Below are 26,273 nucleotides of genomic sequence, written 5' to 3'. Positions count from 1 at the left end.
TTATAGATCTCAGATCTGTGTAGCGGTGTTTGTGGGAGCGACACAAGAGGTCATCTAGTAAGGAAGAGCGAGGTTACCGTAAAGGTATAGGGGAAGAATTCAACCCGGTAAGTAACAGTGGTTGATAAATTAGATGAATAATGTCAGATAGTCACAGGGGAGTTCATTTTGTCCCACCCTAAGATGTCTTCAATGGATTTTGTCCTATTTGCCAAATACGTCTGACACACCGTGAGAAGCAAGACGTGTTTCCTGGTTTGATTTTAAAGCCTTCCCTTGCTATGTGAATCATGTGTATTTGATGGAGTCGTTGTTTTGTTTTGTTTTAAATAAAGTTAAGACAACCAGTCATCCAATCATTAAGTCGTTAAGGACCACCTCACATTGTGTCCACGGGGTACAACAAATCTTGTTTTTATTTTCAAAAACGTTTAAAAAATGCTGTGGCTTACTTGCAAGTATCTGAAAGGTGCCGGTGAGGAAGAAGCGGCCTCCTTTCTGCAGTGTGAAGAGCTGGCAGATGAAGAGGAACAAGGAAATTATGCTGAAGATGATGGACAAGATCATCATGGCCTGAACTGCTTGGATCCATTCTGTGAAAACAAAAAATTAAGAAAAAGAAAAAGAGAAATGAGATGAGAACAAGGAAACGTAATGTGCGTCCCCCAAATGCTCCTATAAATGACAGCTCAAGATTTTCAAAGTACGTAAAGCCTTCTACCCTTTGTACAGGAAAAGAGTGTGTGTAATAAAAAGCAGTGACTCAATAAAATCCAAAAAATCATCAAAAAGACATAAATGACAGAAAATAACGATTCTTCTACTTTGAAGAAGCTGGTTGAGTTTCAGTCTGGCACTTCCTGTGGCGTATTGCCCTCTTCTTACCCCATTCCCGTCTCGTGATGCTCGTCTACTTCTACCCGATACCAAATAGTCATGTGTGATATTAGCCCGGACACCACCAGTCGAAGACCACATCTTTATACAAAACTCTTGTGTATTTTCTACTTTCCTTCAACACAACACAACTCAGTCCCACACAACTCACAGTGCCTCTAGCCCCAGTCACCTTTCTCCTGGGCCTTTCTCTCTCTTAACGTCCCTGGGCCACCTGTCCTCTCTCTCTCCAGGAGCTTCGTCCTGCTCCTGCTCCCGACTTCAGCTCGGTGATTGGAGGGAGGTGGCCCCTCTTATCCTCACCCGGATGAGCTCCAGGTGCTCTACCTGACGTCACGTCCTGGTGTGGCGGAAGCATCAGTAGAGCACCTGGAAGCACTCCGGGTGACCCTGGAAGGATCAACATCCATTGGCGTGGCGGAAGTAAATAAGCCCCAGGCTCCATGAGGCTCAGGGTGCCCCCTGGCAGTGGATAAGGGCCTCCACGGACTTGAGCCTCCCTCTTCTGCTCCAGGACGGTTGCCCCCTCATGGCCCGGAGGACAAATATGCCACCTCTTGGTCCCTCCAGGCATCCCGGCCGAGTCTGACCCCGAGCCATGTACGACACAGGATCATGCAACGTGACCTCACCGACAACAGTAGCCCTCAACTGAGCGTGACCTACCCACCATCTTTTTTCTGTGGAATGCTGCTCTGTCTTACTTAGCTACCGATGCGGAATAAGTGAAAAGTGGGTCAGAATTACAGGTCCCTCCATAATGTTTGGGACAATGACACACTTTTCCTTGATTTCCCCCTCTCTGCTCCACAAATTCTGACGTTGTGATTAAACAGCACATTGCAGACTTTCATTTACCGGTGTTTGTATACATTGCGGCTTCACCATGCAGGTAATAAAAACACTTTTTCTATGTGGTCCCTTCATTTCAGAGCACCATAATGTTTGGAGTCACAGGTATTTCGAGTCTGCAGTTGCCGTTGATCAACATGAGGACAAGAGCTGTGCTCATGGAAGTCAAAGAAGACCATTATGAGGATGAAAAATGAGAATAAAACCAATAGAGACATCAGTAAAACCTTAGGGCGAAACCCAATCAACTGTCTGGAATATCATGAAGAAGAAAGAATGAGCTCAGTAATCACAAAGGGACTGGTAGGCCAAAGAACACCTCCACTGCTGATGACAGAAGAATCCTCACTGTGGTAAAAACAAAGCCCCACACGCCTGTCCGACAGACCAATCACAGTCTTCAGGGGGCCGATGAGTGTGTGTGTGTGTGTCAGAGATGACTATCAGCAGAAGACTTCATGAACTGAAACACAGGAGACACACTGTAAGATGGAGGCCACTAGTTAGCCACGAAAACGGGATGGCCAGATTACAGTTTGTGAAAGTGGACTTCAAAGAGCCTGCAGAATTCTGGGAAAAGGTCGTATGAGCAGACAAGACAAAGATGAACCTGCATGAGAGTGATAGTGAGAGCAAAGTGTGGAAATGAACAGGAACTGCCCAAGATCCAAAGCAGACCACCTCAACATGGTCGAGTCCAATTATTTCCAGTTCACTGCTTCACCAGAACAATTACAACCTTCTGCTTTAATTTAAATTGATTATATTGATTCAGAGACTGCTTAGTAAATATTAATAATGTGAGTATTAGTCCATGACAGTTGACCATGGCCAGCGTATTTCTGGTGCTTTCTTGTATGACCCACAGGGCAGCTTGTTGTGTAAATCTGTGATCTAAAAGCCACTCTGCCGAGTGCATGGATTAATGCGCTGATACATTTGAACGAGCCAAAAATAAAGCAGGCAGCTTAGGCTCCATTTCACGTTAACATGACTCCTGGAGACCTTGTGTTATACTGTACTAATGGAATATGAAATCAATATTTTCCTGAAGCAGTAAGCCTTTCTGCTTAATTTTTTTTAAGGATGCATTAGTTTTCCTCTCTCATTCATTGACTGAAGAATATTATTTTCCTTATATGAAATTTATTTGAACTCAGACGCTGTATTGCGTGGTATGGGAGAGCACTTTATCGGTGGAATTATTTGGGACTTTAACATCTGATCTCTGGTGCCAACTCTTGTAGTCACCCCTGTCATCCCACCCACTAGTGCACGACGCCTTGGGGGACAACCCCCCCCCCAATCTGCTCAACAATCCAACATACACATACGACCAAGGGGGGAACTTCCCCTCTTTTCATTTTTTTAGACTGCACAATAGCCATCCAATGCTGCCATATCATAGATTCAGTGTTTTGGGTTGAAATCCCATGCCTTGTTACTTTCTGTGCACAGATCCCCCTGTGTCTTGGGCGGGGGGTTCTCCAGGTACTGCAGTTTTCCATTTCACATCTCATACACTTGCAGATCAGGTTGATTCATCCTTTAGTTGAAAGAACGTGGACAAATCTACTACATTATTAATACCTTTGAGGGATTTTGAAGACCTGGATTAGGTCCTCACACAGTCTCCTCTGCTCGAGACTAAACAGAGCCTATGACACTAGGCCTTGTTCTTAAGTCTCGTGATGCACTTGGTTGCTCTTCTCTGCAGAGCTTCAGGTGGTGCTTATGCCTTTCCTGTAGTGTGGTGACCTGACGCTCACACACTCCCACTCGCTATGTGGAGTTTACCAAACAACCACTAGAGGGCCTTATCTCGTATGCTTGGGATTCTTGAAAAGGAATCATTTACCAAAGATCATACAAAAGGCCATTAAAAATATGCATGGAGTGATCTGAGGGGCGGAGAAACAACAGCTTACATTATCAAGTTAATTTGAATAACAAATGAATGTGGATGCAGAGCAAAGTGACGTTCAGAATGTTCACTCAGGCCATTACTGGTTTACATGTTTGGAGGTGTAAAGGTACCACCATATTGGCAGAGTTGATTTAATGAAAGAGTAGGATCATATGAAAAGAAAACTGAAACACTATGGAGCCTGTAGGGTGACTAAATGTTTGGTGGATGGCTCCTTAATGAGAAAGACGAGCCAGAATTGAGAATGACACACACAAACTGTCCTGCCTAAGCTAGAGAGAACATTTCTTAAAAAGGACTGGAAATGAAAATGCAAAGTTCATTAACCAGAAGGCGATCCTGTCTTTCATCAAAACTAAAAACACAAAATTAAAATTGTAGTCCAAATTTAGAAAGCTAGAAAAAACAAATAGATAGTCGACAAGGAGTTCACGGGTTTTGATCCAATCTTGAAAAAATTAGAATTAAAAAAGGGCGACCATTTAATAGTCGCATCCATAACATAATCGTTGCATCGTCCCGGTGAATTGTGGGAAACGTTTACCTAGGTAAGGAATGACGAGAAATGCACAAATTAGCAGCTCCCACTGACCAAACAATTTGGTGTCAATTTTTTTTATAAACCTTCAGGTAAAATTGACTCCTTGGGTGTAAAAAATTTGAACGTGAGTGTCAGTAGGCTTTGCGCCCCAGGAACTGATTTACCTAAACTATTCTGTAAAATTTCAGGAATTATTTACCACACTGATGCTGACCTTTCTGATCATAAAACAGGCCATTACATAGCAATTGACGAGAAGAATTCATAATTAATTGCAGAATTACGGTATTTGAGTGGTTCCTCTTGAGTGCCTCCTTCTCTTGCACGATTTGGCTCGAAAAATTAATCGGCACATCATCATCTCATAACAGGCTTAAGTTTTGAGTTTTGTATTTTTCTGTCTAGACCATCTTCAAGAAACTGTGACACACAGACAGACACACACCCTTCATCGAGGTAGCGATGTTTTCGGTATCAAGGGGACCCTAAAATGTCGAGATCCATCGAAAACAGTAGATCGAAATTTCTGACAAATCTAAAGCTTTTGCTCCTCCCCCATAGATGATAGGTTATGGTGGGGGAGGGCGCAAAGCAAAAAAAAAAACAAGAAATGACACCCAGAAGACCATCATCATTTTATAAAAGTGGCCAAAAAAAATTCACAACACACGTGTACAGCACCGGACGGAAACTGCGAAATAACTGAAGTGGTAAGTGAGCGAGGAAGCTGTGGTCCTATCACTTGTTAGCTGCATTATGTCTACAATTGGGGTCTTCTCCTATAATACTGGATTGGTAGGCAGAGTTCTCTGTGATTAAAGTTGTGAGGTGACTTTATGCACTTTCTGATACTATTAATTCTTAAAAAAAACAATGCTGTGTAATTATCAATGATCTGCATAAACAACTTTGCACGAACACAACATAACATAAAATCAGTAACCGCTAGCAGCAAATAACCGATCTGGGCATGAAACGTAATCACGGCTGCTAGGAAGGTGTCTTTCAATCAAACCCAAAAATTCATGTTTAATTCTTTTCAAATTCAGAAGTATATGTCATAATTATTTTTTTTGTTAATGTGTAACAATATGATATTTTAAAATGTTAAAACATGCAGGAAAGTTAAGGTCTCATATTATGTAAATTGAAGTGCTGGACTGGGGGATTGATGGCTTGGGTTATAACTGACTGGGCAGCTAGCCTGGGGGAATACAGGCGGTGGAGAGGAAACTGAACTGGAATGGGGGCTCCAGTTAGCCTGACCAAGAGGTGTGTCATGAATGACAGGGCTAGACTTACAATAAATTAAGGGACGAGAAAAAGGCAAAAATGTCATGCCATTTCCATTCTGAGGAGAGGCCATTTCAAGACTGACAGACTAAGACGGAGAACCACCTGGTAATCTAAGCATATCGGATGCTTAACATGAACCAGGTCATATTATTATTACTTTGCCGACGTTTGTATGCTGCTTGGGTGTATTATCTATCATAAATGTATAAAAGAGTAACTGTCTCTCCTGTCTCTCCTGTTACTATGTCTAGATGGCCTGAGGTTACAGATGTAAACGAAAGTGAGAAATGCTGAACTGCAATACTAGCCAACCCTAACAGTGTGGTAAGAGTATGGGATTTGGGACATTCTATGGAATAAAGACTGTAAAGGGGAATTGGGTCACCCTAGGTCCCTACCACGATAAAAAATATATTTACATTTATATCTATTGGTTTCGCAGAGACTTTTATCCAAAGAGGTTGAGGTAATCAAATACACTTCAAGCTGGGGGACTGTTTGAGAACAAGGGTTACAAAATTTGGCTACCACAAGTGAAGAGCTCAGCAGAAAATACAAGCGAGTTACGATTCCCAGGTTACAAACCCTAACAACTATCAGTTAGCTAGAAATTCACAAGAAGAAAGTCACACTGAGGGGACACTGGAGGTGAGCAGCTCAATCCACCAGCCAGACGCTACACATGAAGAATCTGGATTGAGATTTCATAACCATGCAGGGGTGACATCAATAGACGTCATTCATCTGCACACCTGAACGGTCGAGAAGGATCACAGGACCTCGCAAGTGTCTCCATATACATAGGTGCTCACCCACTGACTGCTCTGTAGGCAAACATCAAGAATTTGAACGTAATACCTGCTGATACAGGTGTCCAGTGTAGTGATCTGAAGAGAGGAGTGATGCATGGGCCCACCTTGAATGGTTGAACACAAGATGTGCTACTGCATTTTACATGCTGGGTCTTTTTCCAGAAGAGAGATGCAGTAGTCCAGATGTGACAAGACCAAAGCCTGGACCAGGAGTGGTGCTGCATACTCTGTGAGATGTAGTCTGATCTTGTGAATGCTGTACAGCACGAACCGAGAGACTGTAGCAACATGGACAGTGAAGAACAGCTGGTCATTGACCAACAGCCCAAGCCTGTATACCAACATGGTGGATGTTAGTGATACAGAACTGAGGTGGAAAATAGATGGACGAGCTAGAAAAATAGATATTGGGGGAACGTCTTTAGGGCTCTGTCAAGGTAAGCCGTACCACTCCACACCAAGAGAGGGCATGGTTGCAAACTCCTTCTACCTTTTCCTCACTTACTCCCCTTCTGGGATGCCACCTATATAACCAGAGCCAATGACTGCAAATGGCTGTTCATATCTGGACCTGCAGATGAGGGAGATGGATTTCCTGCTCAGAGAACCATTTTATCAGTTACTGCCGGTATCTGATTGTGGCATTGGCCATTTTTGAGTTTTCTTTTTGTTGTTGCTATTAAAGGGGGTATCAACAAGACAATGCCCCAACTCTTTATCTTTGTCCCGTTTTGTTATTATTACAATACATACACGTGTATCCATAGTGGCCACTTTATTAGGTACACCTATCTAGCTTTGGGTAGGTCCCCCATTTCCTTTTAGAACAACCTGAATTCCTCAATGACGGCCTGCTAAGCTGTCAGTTGGTGTAATGTAGTCCTTGTAAGGACCACCTCGGTGTCAAGTATGTTCAGTTCACTGGGTTAGAGTGGGACAGTCTCTCTCCACTGATGAAACTTCTTTATATTTTTACAAGGGGGCTTCGCCCCCTGCTCGCTTCGCTCGCCTACCCCCGGCGTTTTGAACCCGTGCCCACTGGGCAGCCGTAGTTTCAGACGCGCGTTGTAGGAGCTTGCGTTGTTTGAACCCATGCTTGCCCTGCTTCTGCGGTTTGAGACGCGCGTTGTAGGAGTATATCCGTCAGTCGAGATCATTCGGTTTGAACGCGTGCCTGTTTTGCCTACACAGTTTCAGACGGTGGGTCGTGTTCGCCGTTTTGTACGATCCCAAGCAGCACATTATTCCTAAATTCACTCCGCAGTAGTGCTACGCACAATATGGCAGTGACACCTGCGCCTTCACTACGCAGTAGTGCCACTCACAATATGGCGGCAACACCTGCGCCTTCCGTATTATGTCGGGTTTTACCATGCTGTGTAGGTGCCTTTGCCTTTCGTACTTTCCTGCGCCTTCCGACGCGCGATGTAGGTGCCTGCACCTTCCGGGTCTGCCTCCGCTGTGTGGTGTGGACGTTTAACTGTCATTTTTTCTGCTTTTATATTCTGTATCTCGCTGTGCATGTGTATCGTGCCTAGGTTTTTTTGAAGCTGTTGCATTCCAGTTTTCATCATCTGTAACCTGCTCTCCATGTGTTTGGCCCCGTTCTTTAACCTCTTTATGACGTTTTACTTTGTTTCCTACTCTTGTCTTTTATTTCTGACCTCGCTTTATCCTGCTTGGGGCATGTCAGACGGTTCGTAGTCTCTCCCGTTTCACTCTGGGGCGGGGGGGCTTTGTGTGGCGCCTGCGCACTATGTCTCCTGCGTCCACGGGCAGGTCCCTGTGTCCATATCCGGTTTACCATTCTCGGTTAGTAATATGGATTTATCACTGCATTGTGCAGGAAGTGTTTGGACCATAAAGGTGCATCCCCTTTACAAATTCCCATATCCCTGGAACCCTACTCTATCTCTCTAATGAGCTGCTAAGCTTATAGACCCGTAAAGAACGTCACATGGCCAGTTTTAAACCCCAGATTGTAGATTCTCCAAAGCAGATAATCCCTTTAATCAAACCTGAACGTCATACCCGGTTACGGACTCGACCACACGTCCGGCTTTTTCTTCAAGTTACATGGAAACATGCAGGATGTACCGTAAATCTGCCAGTGATTAAAGTCGTATTGTTCTGTGCTTCTTCACTGCTTTGCAGACAAGCAGCTTCTTTGGTTGTCTACCAGCAACACCATCTTGCCTGTTATCTGATCTCGTTTCTCCCTTTCAGACATGTCTGGTGTTTAAACTTAGCATTTCCGATCCTCTGTCTTGCAACTCCTGCTTCTTTAATGACACCCATTTGCGTCTGCTTTTGTTAAGGACGTTCCCCTTTTTCCGTACACTGATTTCTTCCTATTATGTCAGTTTGCCAAACTTCCTGTCTGGGATGCCAGATCCCTAATTAACAAGGCGGCAATTGACTTTTGTATTAATTTCAGTTCCTCGTTGTCCACTCCAAGGATTCCTTACAGCGTAATTTAGTTGATTAGCCGTACTCGATTAGCCCATGCAAGGGTTTCATGGTACTCTGTGCCACGCTGAACCTACAAACCTATTCAAGCTCCCGCCTAATTGGATTTATTTACTCACAAATCCCATAAATGGGCCTTCACACACAAATCAGGCCTGACATGGCCGGCATTCACAAACTGCTCCACCACCATCACCAGCTCGGCTGCAATGTCAGCGGCAAACCTCACTGTATGAAGGCTAGAAGCTGCAAAGTGAATGCATTTCTACTATTGAAGATATGGCCCCAAGCCCCCCAGATGCTCCCTCCTTATTAAAAATCTTATAAAACTGAAAAATAGAAACAGTTTGTGGAGTCCATGCTGGCCTTAAATAACTGCTCCCGTCTTCGCGTATTTTGCTTTAGGTTGGCCTCAGAGGTAAGAAGCGGAGTACTTAGGCGTTGATCTGCTGGTGGGACAGTGGACCTGCCACCTCAGGGGTTGGCCAGTGGCTCATTACATATGTAGGGTCTGCTTTTCCTGGTCAATTCTTCTGTCACCTCAATTTTGGCCTATCCTTGTATAATTACTTTTTATTAATAAATTCTATTTTTTTTTATCTGGGCTTCCCTGGTATTATTTTCCATTAGTTGTTGACTCAGAAGTGCCCCCCTTCAAGCTTACTGCATATCATATTGTGACGTGTCTTGCCACTACATGGGCTGTAGGGAGTGGAAGCCATGTTGGGATGGAGTCTTGGGGGGGGAACACTTTTTGTATGGACTCGGGGCACCTCCCTAGAGAGAGAGTTGAGTGACAGGGATCAGGGTTAATTAACGGCGTGCGGAGGAAAGGGTAGAGGGTGGTCGGAAGTGGTTGTTGTTGCTGGAGCGAAAAGTAGACAGCACCAGGTGGAGAAGGGAGCGAACAGTTATAAAGCAGGCAAGAGGGTAGATAGGACGAAAGCGGGTTATTTTTGTTATTTCGGAGGTGTCCCCGTGACCCAGACAACGGGCACCATTTATATCACGGCACATCCAATAAAAAGCCAGTCAGGATTTGGAAGACTCCCCCGGACAAGCGGCTCCTGAGTGTGTTTATTCGACGGGACGTCACAATAAATTAATTTGTGTTAAAACAGTTTAAGATCTGCAGGTCATTGCATCCAACTGGCTGTCATTTTCAGGTCATGTTGTGGGGTCACAGCAGAGAAGCCCTGAGCCCAGCAAGCTCCTGCAGACTCAAGAAGGCTGAAGATTTAGAGGAACGACTTGGAGATCTGGCACTCGATCGCAGACACCCGCTGCTGTGGACACGGACTGTACGCGTTCAACCAAACACTCGTGCAAATGCCCATGAGGGAACGTCCGGTTTATACATGAGCTTTGGCTAAAATGTGGACTGAAGATAAGTCCAAAGTCGTGTGCCACCTGAAATCATGCAGGCATCACTCTCAATATTTACACAACCCTATGGTGACACACACACATGAATGCACATATACTCTGTACAAGCACATGTCAAACATGGAAACATGAGCACATGTTCTACAAACTCATACTGCACAAAAGCAGTAATAAGGCACAACGATTCTGCATACTGAGAGACACTTACATGCCAAACATGAATGCACTACACACACACACACACATGTAGCCACATGAAATACATGTTTACCAAGTCAAGTCAAGTTGGGGAGCATGCACTGGTACAGCACATAAGACCCACCACACGATGAAACAACTTGGGATCCCAGTTAGCAACCCCCCAGGCAGACATGCGGTCCAGTCTCACCCTCCGGAAATGATCCTCTATCTGCTGCAGCCAGGTGTTAAGTGGGCGATCCCTTGGACTGGTCCCCAACAATGAGGATCCTACAAGCTGGATCACCGTTGGGGAACATGCGCCACATGGCCGTAGTGCTGAAACTAACGCTCCCTCACAATTCAGGTCATGTGCTTCATTCGGGACTTCATGACCAACACAAAGTCAGACCAGCGGTACCCAAGGATTTTTCCGGAGAGACACAGTACTGAGGAAGTCCAGTCGTCATCTCAGGTCACTGGATAGCGTCCATGTCTCGCAACTACATAGCAAGACAGGAAGCACCAGGACTCTAAAGACTTGGACCTTCATCCTTTTGCAGAGATATCAGGAGCACCACCCACCCCTTTCCAGTGACCTCATGACCCCCCTCATGCTCTCCCAATCTGTCTACTGACTTTATAGGAAGAGTCACCAGAGACATGAATGTCACTGCTGAGGTAAGTAAACATCTCGATGAGGTCGACGCTCCCTCCGCAAACAGACACTCTGCTGATGGCCGTGCCCAAGATGTCATTAAAGGCCTTAAACATGTTTACCTACACACCGATATTCACGTGTACTCACAACGACATGCAAACACAAGCTCCTTCTGCATATGCATAAAAGCATGCTGGACGTGTGCTCACACATTCCTCCCATGCAGTTCATTCACGTGTGTCCACAGGAAATATAATCAGACCATATACAGTATGTTGTAAACATGAACACCCACCCCATGTGCACATATCTGCACATTGTACATGCATCTGCACACAAATACAAATATATATATCTGTACACAAATACAACCCTATGGTGACACGCACACAATCACAGGCACAAACACACATGAATGCACATATACTCTGTACAAGCACATGTCAGACATGGAAACATCAGCACATGTTCTACAAACTCGTACTGCACAAAAGCAGTTATAAGGCACAACGATTCTGCATACTGAGAGAATGTAGCTGCATTTTCCCAAAGTTTCCAAAATACAGCAGCTCTAACTCAAAAATGGGATTCAACAAAAGCCTGACGCACAGAAATGACTCTGCAGACAAAATATCTTCGTTTTTAAAAGTTTAGTTAAATTTCAAAGTAAAACAGTTCACACAAAAAAAAAAAGAAAAGTAAAATAGCAAAAAAAATAAAAAATTATAATAAGAAAAATTTAGTTCTAAGCTTAATTTTGTTATATCTTAAATCGTTACTAATCACTTATAATTTCTGTAAAGGCACGCATGTCCACAAGAGGTGCGCATATCTGCTGTAAGCCTGCACACCCCTTGATGCACAAACATGTCATAACTGTGCATAGGCTACATATGAACAGACAAAGGCCATATTAGTCAGCACATGTCCTTGTCATGTAAGTACAGGCGTACGCTCCTATGGACTCGCATAGTATAAATGTTTGTGTACCCACACGCTGACGACCCATCCACAGACATTTGCATGCACACACTGTAAATGTTTGCATGTCCAGGTGATGATACACAAATCAAAAAGCTGTAAACATACACATGCTTAATATAAGTGTACATACTCTATATTCTACAGGAACATGCGCACACTCATATGTGTTGTACGTGCACAAGCAAATGCTGTATTAGTGAACAGACACTGTAAATGTACGTATTGCCACATGATACACACACACACACCCACACAAGCAGTTATGTTGTAGACATACAGTGGGTATAGAAAAGAATCCCCCCCGCCCCCTTTGAAACATTCCCATATTTTTTGCTTTACAGCCTTAAATGAAAACACACAAACCAATATTTCTTCCAGCTTTACTTACTCAATGCAATCTAAATCATCCAAGTGAAAGATATCACAGTTCAGAAGAATTTAAAAAAATTAAAAATAAGAAATACTAGATATTAATAAAGGAGCCCCCAAAACTCAATCAGGTGTAAGTGCCCACCATTTCCATTGCAGACCCTGATTACTGGCTTCCTTCCCCCTGTGATCAGTTGTAATGAGTGTGATTAGTGAAGCTGTTCCTGGAGCATTCATTCCCTTGCTTGGTAGTGCCACTGACAGCACACAACTGACTAGGGGTGGCAAGCCACTTTCAAAAGATCTCAGGGTTAAGAGTTGTGGACAGACATAAGGCAGGTGATGGAGACAAAAACATCTCAAAGGCTTTATCAATCCCAAGGAGTGCAGTAAAGTCCATCATAAAGAAGTGGCAAGTGTTTGGTACTACTAGGAGCCTCCTCGGATCCGGCCGTCCATCAACGAGGAAACTGGTAAGAGAGGCTACCAAGAGGCCAATGGCTACTTTGAAGGACTTACAGGATTTTATGGCAAAGAGTGGCCATTGTGTGCAGGTGACAACAATTTCACAAGTGCTCCACAAAGGGTCACAAAGAAGAAGCCACCCCTCAAGAAAGGCCACATTAAGGCTCGTTTGAGCTTTTTCAAGATTCTGATGCCAGGTGGAAAAAGGTTTTATGGTCAGATGAGACCAAAACCGAACTACTTGGCCTCGATACCAAACGGAACACCAATGCAGCTAACCATCCACAACACACCATACCTACAGGAAAGCATGGAGGGGGCAGCATCCTCTCGTGGGGGTGTTCCTCTGCCGCAGGGCCTGGGGCTTTCGTTAGGGTAGCAGGAAAAATGGATGGGGCAAAATACCATCAAATTCTTGAGGAAAACCTGCTACCCTTTACCACAAAGTTGAAGATGGGCAGAATGTTCACCTTTCAACACGACAACGACCCGAAACACACAGCAAAATGGACCGCACAGTGGCTGAAGGAGAAAAAAGTGAATGTCCCAGTGTGGCCCAGACATAAATCCCAGTGAAAATCTGTGGAAAGGTATGAAGACAGCAGACCACCAACGCTCACCGTCCAATATGACTGAACTTGAACAGTTAAACTGTAAAGAAGAGTGGGGGGGCAAATATTGAGTGGGCTCAGTCTAGATGTGCAAAGCTAATAGAGAAGAATCCTGACAGACTCAAGGCTGTCATTAAAGCAAAAGGGGGGTCAACAAAATGACCTTGACATGGGGGCGGGGGGTCCTTTATTAATCTCACTTATGTCTTGTTTTTAGTTTTTTATCATTTTTCTGAACTGTAGCTGTGATCTCTTTCACTGGATCTGCTCGGACTCAACACCTCCACCTGCAACTGGATTCTGGACTTTCTCACTGAAAGACCTCAAACAGTACAGATTGGGAATAAAAGATCTAACACCATCACACTGAGCACAGGTGCCCCCCAGGGTTGTGTGCTAAGCCCGCTACTCTTCACGCTGTTGACCCATGATTGCACCTCCAACTCTGACACAAACCACATTATCAAGTTCGCCGATGACACTACAGTAGTGGGACTCATTGAGAACGACGATGATGCGGCGTACAGAGAAGAGGTGGAACGGTTGGCACTTTGGTGTAAAGACAATAATCTGTCTCTTAATGTTGAAAAGACAAAAGAGTTGATTGTTGACTTCAGGAAGACAAAGGCTGTCCATCTCCCACTCAACATTGATGGCGTCACAGTAGAGAGAGTGAAGAGCACCAAGTTCCTAGGTGTTCATATCACAGAGGACCTGTCCTGGACCAAAAACACCAACTATATAACAAAAAGAGCCCAGCAGCGTCTTTACTTCCTGCGACGACTGAAGAAGGTGCACCTCCCTAAACCCATACTTACCACCTTCTACAGAGGCACCATAGAGAGCGTCCTGACCAGCTGTATTACAGTCTGGTATGGAAACTGCCATGCCTCCGACCGCAAAGCCCTTCAGAGGATTGTGCGGACTGCTGAGTGCATCATTGGCAGCTCTCTACCCAGTCTGCAGGAGATCTACACCTCACACTGCCTTCATAAAGCCACTAGCATCATGGCTGACCCCCCCCCCCCCCCCCCACCAACTGTTTGCTCCTCTTCCATCTGGAAGACGACTCTGCAGCATCAGGAGCAGGTCTGCGAGATTGTGCAATAGTTTCTTTCCCCAAGCAGTCCGGCTCCTGAACACCATGCTGCCCTCCTCCACACTGGACTCTTTACTCCACACACTCTCTGGATTACAAAATACTACTTAATACTGTATATGTTTTTTTTTTAGTTATATATATATATCTTGTGTACTGCACCTTTTGACTTTGGAGGACGATATTTCGTCCCACTGTGTACTGTAAGTATATTGTTAGGATGACAATAAAGCTCTACTTGACTTGACTTGAGTAAGTAAAGCTGGGAAGAAATATTTGTTGTGTGTGTTTTCATTTAAGGCTGTAAAGTAAAGAAATGGGAATATTTAAAAGGGGGGGATTCTTTTCTATACCCACTGTACATCCGCTCTTACATGCCTATACAGTATAAATGTACTGTACATATACCCCCACATGGTACATGCACACACATACACGCTGCATGTTTCTGCACATACAAATGCTGGACAAGCGTGCTCACATACTGTACATGTATGCACGTCCCTATGATTTGTACATGTTTTAAGCCACACTCGGTATAAATGTACATACACCACTACACTGCACAAGCACACATGTCCACACGCCGTCACAAACACGGTGTAATCACACCAATCACACGACGCGCACACGGAATGTAATTTTGTATTTCTGAGGTCGTTCTACGGATTCTCCCCTGTGTGAACACACATAAATCTGTGGCATCGTCAAAAAAAATGTGTTTTCAGACTTCTGCAAAAATGTCCCGTGTTTGCCGAGCACCTGACTGAATGTCTGCCAGCTACACCCTCACAATGCCAGCCATACCTGAGCAGCAGCTGGCAGCACAGGCTCTGGGCTTGAGAAAACAAAGCCAGCAGGCAGCGTTAGTGACCCCTGGGACTGCAGGTGAAGACACTTCACAATTGAGCACCTCTGCTTTGATGTTGTTTTTAGTGGCACCCTGTTTCTGTTTTTTTTTTTTTTTTTGTCCCCATCGGTTTTACTCTCCATACTTCCTCACTAAGCTGTACTTCATTTGCCTTGCCCATAAACTGCCTGCTTTCATTTCAATTGCAGAGGCGCTCTGATGAAGTTCTTGACACTCAATTATTCATTTGCTCAGCTCTTGCTTATAACCAAAATCGTGCCTGCTGGGAGCAGAACAACCAATCAGCTGGGAGCCTCTCGAATTCTAAGCTCCTCCAGTGGGGTCACTTTTAGACATCCAATCCTGCTGGATACTCGCAGACTTTAAATAGCTCAGCAGTAAAGACCTCAATATGGAAATATCTGAAGAAAACAGTGCCTCTGCGAATAACACCCACTAGGTGGCATCAGAGGAGAGCTTGGCCATGCAGGCGAATCCTTCAAGCAACAAGAGCAGAGCCCATAATAGAAAAATCAGGACAGGACCACCTCAAAGACAAGCCTCAAACTCACAGTGCACGTCAAGCGGTCTTACGTCTAATGTGACACCAAATACAACATGGCAGGGAATGACGCTCAACCCATAGCCTGACAATCCAAAACTAGTCACACAATACCACCATGACCGTCTCACCCCAGTACTGAGTCTAAAGATGGGTAAATGAGCAGACTCCATACTCATGAGCTCAAGGTGAAGTGACCTGGGGCTTTCAGACTGGCATGAAGGCAGTTCTGCAATCAACCTCAGGAAATAAAGAGAGAGCTAAACGTTCAGTAGGCTGGAAACACCCAACATGGCGTCTCATAAGATGTTTACATCACACCAAAGGTGAAGCTACTTTAAATAAAGTAAAGGAGACTGAAGGTGGAGATTCTGAACTATTGATGGAATAAGTAAAGTTTAACAATGCCCATCTATTAACACATCCATCCGTTGACTTTCCAGTCCTGCCTTTCACTGTAAAACCAGAATGTACCCCATGACAGTCAGGCACAAGGGAGGAACCGACACTGAATGGAAGGCCAGACCACCTGAAGGTGCATACATAGACCCCCTCGAGCACAGCCGCTGTGAGAGTGTTGGTGCAAAAAAATAAATACGAGTCTAAGAAAATAGACAGGGAATTCATGAAGCTCATCATGTCAGATGCTTCATTAATATAAGCTGATATCTTAAATATTAGCAAAATCTCATTGTATGCAGTAGCAGCAACAAGAAACACATTTAAAATATTAAGGCATAAAAGGATCAATAACTTGTTCTCAACAAAATATTTTTTCAGGTATTTATAAGGTGCATCCAATATTCATAACACCAAATAATGATGATCCATTCTAGTAAATGAACAGTAATGGATCATAATATAATATAATATAATATAATATAATATAATATAATATAATATAATATAATATAATATAATATATCCATACATCCATTTCTATACCCTTTAATCCAGAAAAGACTTGCAAGGAAGATTAAACCAATCTCAGCAAGTTAATATAATATAATATAATATAATATAATATAATATAATATAATATAATATAATATAATATAATATAATATAATATATCCATCCATCCATTTTCTATACCATTTAACTTAGAAAAGACTTGCAAGGAAGATGAAACCTATCTCAGCAAGCTAATATAATAATATAATATAATATAATATAATATAATATAATATAATATAATATAATATAATATAATATAATAAAAGGATAAACATCTGTGGGTCTGTGTATCTGTGTCATCTGGTTGTTATGTCGCTTTCATTCCAACAGATGGCGCACCACAAACATTCTTAGTGATAAAATTAACTGCAATTTTCATTCCAAAAGATGGTGCACCACAAATGTTAACATTGCTTTTCCTAATCCCATTCCAAAAGACATATAAAAGAGTTTCTATTTATGTTATTTGTTTGTTTTTTCTTTTATTCTATTATTGTAAAGCACTTTGGCCACAGCATTCCTATGTTGTTTTAAATGTGCTATATAAATAAATTGACATTGATATTGACACATGCATTGTATCTTGGATGGGTAGCACAGTTAGTATAATAGAATAGAATAGCCAATGGAACCAATACCCTGTGCCTGGTCATTGCCTTGGTGGATTTCACGTGTTCTCCTCATGTCTGCATGGATCTCTTCCTGGTCCTCCGGTTTCCTCCCACAGTGCAAAGACAGGCAGGCTAGGTGGATAAGTGATACTAAATTGAGAGTGTGTATGGGGTGTGTGTATGGTGTGTGTGTTGGGATAGGCTACAGTTTTTCTGTGTGTCTGCTGAGGATAAAAGGGCTTAAAAATGGATTAATGGATTAATGGATAATATAATATAATATAATATAATATAATATAATATAATATAATATAATATAATATAATATAATATAATATAATATAATATAGGATGGAATGGTAGTGAACTAGTTAACCTGCTGCATGGATCCAATATGTTGTGTCTGGCCACTGCCTGTGCGGAGTTTGCATGTTCTCCCTGTGTCTGCGTGGGTTTCCTCCAGGGGTTCCGGTTTCCTCCCAGAGTCCAAAGACATGCAGGTTAGGTGGATTGGCGATTCTAAATTGGCCCTAGTGTGTGCTTGGTGTGTGGGTGTGTTTGTGTGTGTCCTGCGGTGGGTTGGCACCCTGCCCGGGATTGGTTCCTGCCTTGTGCCCTGTGTTGGCTGGGATTGGCTCCAGCAGACCCCCGTGACCCTGTGTTTGGATTGAGCAGGTTGGAGAATGGATGGATAATAATATAATATAATATAATATAATATAATATAATATAATATAATATAATATAATATAATATAATATAATATAGGATGGAGTTGGTTAGCTTGCTGCATGTGTCCAGCATCATGACTTTGATTCCTCCTCCTGGTCATTGCCTTTGTGAAGTTTGCGTGGCCCCCCTGTCTCCGTGTGAGTTTTCCTCCAGCTGTGTCCTCCAGTTGTCCTCCCACAGCTGCAGAGACATGAAGGTCAGGTGCACAGGCCCCAGTGTGTGTGTGTGTGTCTGTGTGTCGGCATGTAAGGTGGAATGGTGCCTGTACAGAACTTTTTCCCACCTTACTCCCGGGGGCTGTTCTGGATGGTCCTGCACTAGCACAACTGAATTGGATTAGTTGTCTCTGAGAGTATAATTTAATATAATAAAGTAGGTACAAATGAAATAAAGTACGTTCAGTAATTGATGGGCTGGCATTCTATCCAGTGTTGGCTCCTGACAAGATAGTCCACTATTATATATGATTCAGCTTAGGTGATTTATTTGAGATATTTTGGGTCCCATTTCTTTTGTCTTTGCCATTAGGCAGGTGTAGTGACTTTCAGAATGTCACACAGTGTCAGTCTCAGGATCTGAACCCACTGCTTTACTGTGCCACACTACCTGCCATGGCAGCCAGCAACCCTGCATTTCATCAAAGAGATTAGAGAAGGGGGCAGCACGGTGGCACCGTGGTAGCGCTGCTGCCTGGCAGTAAGGAGACCTGGGTTCGCTTCCCGGGTCCTCCCTGCATGGAGTTTGCATGTTCTCCCCGTGTCTGCGTGGGTTTCCTCCGGGCGCTCCGGTTTCCTCCCACAGTCCAAAGACATGCAGGTTAGGTGGATTGGTGATTCTAAATTGGCCCTAGTTTGTGCTTGGTGTGTGGGTGTGTTTGTGTGTGTCCTGTGGTGGGTTGGCACCCTGCCCGGGATTGGTTCCCTGCCTTGTGCCCTGTGTTGGCTGGGATTGGCTCCAGCAGATCCCTGTGACCCTGTGCTAGGATATAGAGGGTTGGATAATGACTGACTGACTGACTGAGATTAGAGAAGCTTATGCTATAATAAAACATAGCGTATGACATTCTCAAACCTTCACTTTAGGTTTGGTCAGGGAGATGGGGCAAGGCAGGTGCCAACCTTGGGTAAGGTGACATTTCATCTCAGGGCTCACTCACACACATACACACCCACAGAGGGTCACTTTGGCTTCACCAATCATCCAAACAGGCACTTCTTTGGGATGTCGGAGGAAAAGACACAGAGACCTGGAGAGAACATACAAACTCTAAATGGACAATAACTTGTCATGGGATTCAAAGCTGGAATGCTGCATCAGTCAGAGAGCGGTGCTAAGCACTGCACCACCATAAAGCCTCTAGAACAGAATTAATGGATGCATCACATGTCCCCTAACACTTCCCAGCTCCAGAATTCACTTACACCTTCTAAACAGCACCTGAACAGAGATGGGTCCAGCTGCAGACCTCCACAGCTCCACAACTCAGCAGCCAATTGGATTGCAGGATTTTGTCACTTGAGTCAGATAACCCTCCCCCCAGTCTAACCTTAACCATAGTGTAATCTCTGACAGGTAATATAAAGCAACAACCTCCTCAGTGGAGTGGAGCTCTGGAGATCCATAGCTGGAGTCTATTGCCTTGTCACTCATCCCATCATGATGTTCATTATGGATTCCACTAAGCATTAATTTCCACTACCACATATCTGAAGAGTTTAAATTGCTTTGTTATGTCTGAGTGTCCTCTAAGTAGCCACCCATTTTAGGGTGGCACGGTGGCACTGCTGCCTCACAATAAGAAGACTAGAGTTCACAATCTGGATCTACTCCATGTGGAGTTTGCATGTTCTCCCCGTGTCTGCATCTCTGGTCTCCTCCTAAAGTCCAAAGACACGCATGATGGGTGTGCACCCTGTGATGGACTGGCACACCCATCCAAGGATGGGCGTCCCAATTCTTACCATGATAAACATCAGCTACACTATGACCCTGATTGGGCTTGAAAATGGATGGATGGACAATATCTTACACCTCTGAGAGGAAACGGATGGATGGATTACAGAACGCTTTCCACCACACCAGTAACTATATTCGCCATAAATAAGGCTGCACCCAGGGGACCACCACAAAGAGCCCCAGCCAAACTGAGAGATCCTTTGTACCCAGGACACCTTCTTGTTTGCTTACCTCCTGTGTAGCCCACTACGCAGTGCACCCCTGTGTCTGATGAACTGCAGTTCTGCCAAAGATCTGCGGTACTGCCATTGTCAGAAACCCAAGCCTGTAAATGAACACACAAGCAATACAATGAAGCCATGTTGCTCACCAGAGGACGAGAAATACATTAAATAGGTGACACCCTCGTGCCACATTTCTTGCTGTCCCATGCCATTGGGTGTGGCTTTATTAGTCATTTATCAACTATTTCACTCCCGGCTGTCAATCTGTGCTTATTACAGAACTCGCTTTAAAGTCTGAAGTTTATCAGACACCTTTAGAATTTGAAAAATGACATTTGGGTGCAACATGCCAGTAAAGTAACGGACGAGAAACTCGAACCCCTCTGTATCGAACATTTGGGGACTTCCACCGGGACAGCATGTCGTCAGCCATTCGATTCCGAACATCTATTTTATTTGCATCTAAAATCCCCTTCTAAACTACAAATGTCTCCTTGGGGTCGTGTGGCTGTCATAGATCTGCGTAGGTGTGTCACTGCTTGGCTTAATCAAGCGGAAAAGAGTCGGAACTGCGAAATGCAAACAAGTGGTTTCTTAACCAGCAGCTCTGACTTCATATTTAATTCATAAGGGGTTCACTTTTTTTTTTGTTAGTGTAAACTAACTTCATTCTAAATTGTGAAAATAAATACTGAAATTCTTCACAAAGCTGTCTTGTGATGGAAATAAGAGTAGTGAAATTTAAAAGCGGGAAAAGTCACACGAAGTTATTTAAAATGTCACCGTTATGACTTGTCACCCACTAGAACTAACGGGTTTATTTTTTTTGCCAAAAACAAATTATAATTAAAATTAATCAGCCTTCAAGAGGGCGTGAAGTTCGTTTGTTTGTTTTCTTTTTTTTCATTAAAGACAACCAATGAGACGCTACCGATCCGAAATCTGACCAATAACCGGAGCGCAACTGTCCCCAATAACCTTCCACTTTATTAACAAGCAAGAATAGAAGCAAAAAGTTTGACTTACGTTGACAATCGTGGATACAAAGAGGAGTACCAGAGCCGCGATGTGCAAAATGACGATTGCAAACAATAAGATTAGCATTTTTGGTTTCTCTTGGTGTGTTCTTCACTTGACCTAAAGAAGAAGATGAGAGAGAGAGAGAAAAAAAAAAGGATATCACTTGGGGTGGTCAGCAGCTGCTTTTGAAGAAGGGTGTGTGCGTCTCTGCAGCAGAAAAGCGCAGTGCCGATGGGTGTGTCCGTAAGCAGCACGTCCGCCGCTAGAGGGCGCCACAGACCCACGCATTGTAATGACAAGGGCGAATAATAATAATAATAAAAAAAAAGGGTCGCAACAAAAAAGAGGGAAAACAAATTTTCTGTCACTGTTTTATGCAATGGAATTTTTCATAACGCGATGTACTGAATAACACATTTACTCATTTATCAATTAAGCGCATTTTTTTTTTCTATACAAAATACACATTTACGCTGCAGGGCTTAAACCGCTACAACAAGAAAACTTTGAAACCAAACTAAGCCCCCACCCCCATCAAGTTACAGCTCAGAACTTTTCAGGAGATAACCCGACGAGCTTACGCAAAAGCGAAAGCAGTAAATGAAATGAAATGACGGTTGCAAGTTTGCATGAAGTGTTTATATTATAAGAGATTTTACTAACATTCCTAGGCCTCCTTGGTTCCGTTACTCATAGAGCCGACGGTGCTGCACTAGCTCACGAGAAACCCAAGATCGGGGTTTTTTATTCTAAAACTGATATCCGTACTGAGTAATGGATACCATTTATTTATTAGATGGAAATCCTGTAGAATATTTGCACAATCGCTTTCCAGGAATGTAAATCGTTCCAAACAGCCATTTTCACATACATGTAACATTAAGGGATCCACAGTATGGCTAGCAATTGCCGTACGGTGGCTTAGTGATGCCGCTGCTGCCTCGCACTAAGGAAACCAGGGTTCGCGTCGCGGGTTCTCTTTGGATGGAGTTTCCATGTTCTCTCCGTGTCTGCGTGGGTTTCCACAGGTAAGGTGGACTGGCGATGCTGCGTGTATAGTGTGTGTTTAAACGTCTTGCAATGGATTGTCACCCTGACCTAGGATTGTTCCTGCCTTGCGCCCTGTGGTGCCTGGGATTGGCTCCAGCGACCCCGTTCAGGACTAAGTGGGTTATGAAACAACTGACTGGCAGTTTGGCTAGCAGTAATTTGAAAAACTGTACCTAAACTTGATTAACCCGAACTACAAGTGATCTGTCAATCTATCTTATCCTGCCTACTATGCTTAAATTAAAATCTATCTATCTATCTATCTATCTATCTATCTATCTATCTATCTATCTATCTATCTATCTATCTATCTATCTATCTATCTATCTATCCTGCCTACTACACTAAAATTAAAATCTATCTATCTATCTATCTATCTATCTATCTATCTATCTATCTATCTATCTATCTATCTATCTATCTATCTATCTATCTATCTATCTATCTATCTATCTATCTATATATAGTGCCTTTCATATCTATCTATCTATCTATCTATCTATCTATCTATCTATCTATCTATCTATCTATCTATCTATCTATCTATCTATCTATCTATCTATCTATCTATCTATTATATAGTCCCTTAATCGTCTAGCTAGCTAGCTGTTTAAGGCTTATTTATTATTTGTTATGCGTTGTCATGCGCTCCGTCATTTCCTCTATATTTAGTTTCTTTCTTTCTTTCTTTCTTTCTTTCTTTCTTTCTTTCTTTCTTTCTTTCTTTCTTTCTTTCTTTCTTTCTTTCTTTCTTTCTTTCTCATTTGTTTTACATGCAGTTCACCTCAGCAGCGTCACTCCAAGGACATTCCTTCTGCCATCGATCAATGAGCCCCACCCTAAACTAAAAAAAAATAAATAAATAAGTAAGCCCCGTCAAGACCCCACAATTCACCACGGAGGGGCACGCTCCGACTTTTTCTTTGTGAATCGCACCTTAATGAAGATTTCAGCTGTGTGGGGGCCTTCCCCTTTGTGGGATGAGCATCGTCTTTCAGGATAGGCGGCCATTCACTTTTAGAAGACTTGGTGTTTTCTCAATCCAGGATCGGGAAGTTAAAAAGCCAGGAAATAAAGAGTGTGGCGATGGTTATTGTAGATCAGAATTCAAATCTACAGCATATACACAATGTGTAATCTAGAATTATCTGTCGTCTTTAGGAGGGGGGCGTATCCGATGTCATAAACGCAGCTACATTTTGTCGTTATTTCACGTTTAAAATAATAGAAAAATTTTATTTAGTCACAATAATAATTAAAACAGTGAAACATAAGAGGTCCGTGGCTGTGAGTGTGGCGGACGGCTCGGGGCGCGGGACACCCATCACTACAAGAACGGGCTCAAAGTGACACTGCTGGAGGTGAATGGACCCTTTAGGTGCACACATGGGGTCCATACGCTTTAACACTACAGGAGGTTCATTCAACACTGTCCATTTCACAATTCAGGTCCTCTTAACTATTTTTAAACCTCGTCCTCTTCGACATAACATGCGCTCTCAGTTATCTCCGAGTTTCTACAGTTGTGCAAAAAATAACAAATATGCACACACAAAAAAATCCATTCCCATATAATAACAATACGCATACCGTTGGCCGGAGAGCATTTCAGCCGACTGATCTCACAGGAGCAGATTCAATTAATTACAAGTCAGTCCCCCTTTTTATCTTCATATTTTTTGCGGCTCGCTTTCTTGCTCCGCGTTCCTCGCATTGGCGCCATCTGACAAACTGAGAAAAGCGGAACGCGCCGAGGGTTGGGAGTTGGGTGGGCTGCGGGACTAAATAAGATCGATATTGAATATCACGCGCTATTAAGAGGCCATTAAAGGACGGCTATTTAAACCTGCTAAAATGATTCAGGATCATGCACAGAAAACAGATTATTACTGTAATCCTAAAAGCTCAATGCTGATATTTTTGCGATTGCTGGTGCAACCCCCCCCCCCCCCCCCCAACCAACAAAAAATAATTTTCATAACTGGCAGGACTTGGAAAAAAAGCGACTGAAAAGGAATTAATATATATATAAATAAAATTGAATCATCGGCGGTAGCCAGAATGTCTACGTGCGCAGTAATTTAGGAAAATGTTAACATCAAAGTAAACTGGAATTGTAAAAGTCTGAAAATAACGTTAACTACGATACTGGCGCCCCATTCAGAACTACGCCCGTTACCGTCGAGACTGAAGTTCTTTCCGAGCCTCCTTTTGATGAAATGGCCTCGGAAAATAAAAGTGAATGAAAGCCTTTTGCAAGGCTCACCGTGTTTCTCGTTTTAACATCACAGGCCGTATTGTAAGACACATAGCGGATACTGATGTCAACAAAATACAAAAGATTCCGTTAACTCCCCTACATATACATAAACAAAAATTATCATCATGAACGGACAATTTTTACATATCATGCACTTTGCGCTCGTGTGATAAATAAGTTAGCACGGCGCATTAACTGCACAGCAAGCAAATCGATTTTCCATTCTCTGTACACACGCGAAACATGAAAAACACAAACTGAACACCCCATCCAGAATCCCAGCATCCAGGCACACCTCGTGCTGTACACGGCCGACATAAGCATAAGAAAAGCTACAAAATTTAGTTTGTTTTGCTGTTCTTCATATTCCAATAAAACCAACCCAAATAATAAATGCATGGGGGAAAAATCCGGCTCTGAGGAGATTCCTTCGGATTCCAAGGAAGCTGTCTTCAGATTAAAACTCCGATTGAAAAAGGCATAAATAAACGCATACAACTGCACTTAATAAAGAATCAGTGAAGACGCTCCAACTTACTTCAAGCTTCAGGCAGTCGGGCTTTCTGAGCCGAGATGGTAGAAAAATGAGAAATAAAAAGAAGAGTCACCGGGAATCCAAAAATAATACAAGCAGCACGAGTACCCCTCAGCTACGCGCCCAGCGATGTTTTGATGTCATCGGAGTCTCTCGTACACTTATAAAGTTCTCCTTTGGTGGGTCCACGCCCCTCTACGCAGACACGCTTGCCAGGGTGTGCCCCTGGGTATCAGCGCCGCCAGGGCACTCCCCGCGTGAGCGTGACGTCACCCACCGCCTTTCGGAGTTTACTTGGAAACACATCCTTACGCAGCAAAAACAAAAGACTAAGGAAATAGAAAAACATGCCACTCTATCACTATTACTATTATTATTTTAATATGAAAGGGCTGTCGCTGGTGGACTTCTAATTCAAATCATTTTTTGTACTGCTAGAAAAGGAAACCCGTAGGAAATCCTTCAGGAAATCTGTACAATCACATTCCAGAAATGAAAATAGTGCCAAGTAGCAATCTTTAAATAAATGTTACATCTAGGGAAGTACAGTTTGGCTGGCAGTATTAGGAAGATTAGGGCTATCTATCTATCTATCTATCTATCTATCTATCTATCTATCTATCTATCTATCTATCTATCTATCTATCTATCTATCTATCTATCTATCTATAATATAGTGCCTTTCATATATCTATCTATCTATCTATCTATCTATCTATCTATCTATCTATCTATCTATCTATCTATCTATCTATCTATCTATCTATCATATAGTGCCTTTCATATCTATCTATCTATCTATCTATCTATCTATCTATCTATCTATCTATCTATCTATCATATAGTGCCTTTCATATCTATCTATCTATCTATCTATCTATCTATCTATCTATCTATCTATCTATCTATCTATCTATCTATTATATAGTGCCTTTCATATCTATCTATCTATCTATCTATCTATCTATCT

At 43.0% G+C, this 26,273-nt stretch overlaps 1 protein-coding gene across 2 annotated transcripts in view; it reads right to left on the bottom strand.

The window, feature by feature from the left end:
* The window catches only part of pmp22b (peripheral myelin protein 22b), a 39,537-nt gene extending 14,064 nt beyond the window's left edge, over nt 1-25,473 (bottom strand). The window contains exons 1-4 of one of the 2 annotated variants that reach the window (XM_051918984.1): nt 25,307-25,473; nt 21,465-21,575; nt 20,446-20,539; nt 453-593 (exon numbers count right to left, since the gene is read on the bottom strand). In XM_051918984.1, coding sequence (XP_051774944.1) covers nt 453-593; nt 20,446-20,539; nt 21,465-21,542 — 313 coding nt within the window. In that variant the 5' untranslated portion in view covers nt 21,543-21,575; nt 25,307-25,473. Of the gene's footprint in view, nt 1-452; nt 594-20,445; nt 20,540-21,464; nt 21,741-25,306 lie in introns of those variants that run through there. The other variant, XM_028792892.2, reaches the window with a different exon arrangement.
* Nucleotides 25,474-26,273: the final 800 nt, after the last annotated feature.

The sequence above is a fragment of the Erpetoichthys calabaricus genome, chromosome 14 (assembly GCF_900747795.2).
Source record: "Erpetoichthys calabaricus chromosome 14, fErpCal1.3, whole genome shotgun sequence".
Classification (NCBI taxonomy): Eukaryota; Metazoa; Chordata; class Cladistia; order Polypteriformes; family Polypteridae; genus Erpetoichthys; species Erpetoichthys calabaricus.
The sequence above is the reverse complement of the archived record's forward strand: the minus strand, read 5'-3'. Positions and strand labels throughout refer to the sequence as shown.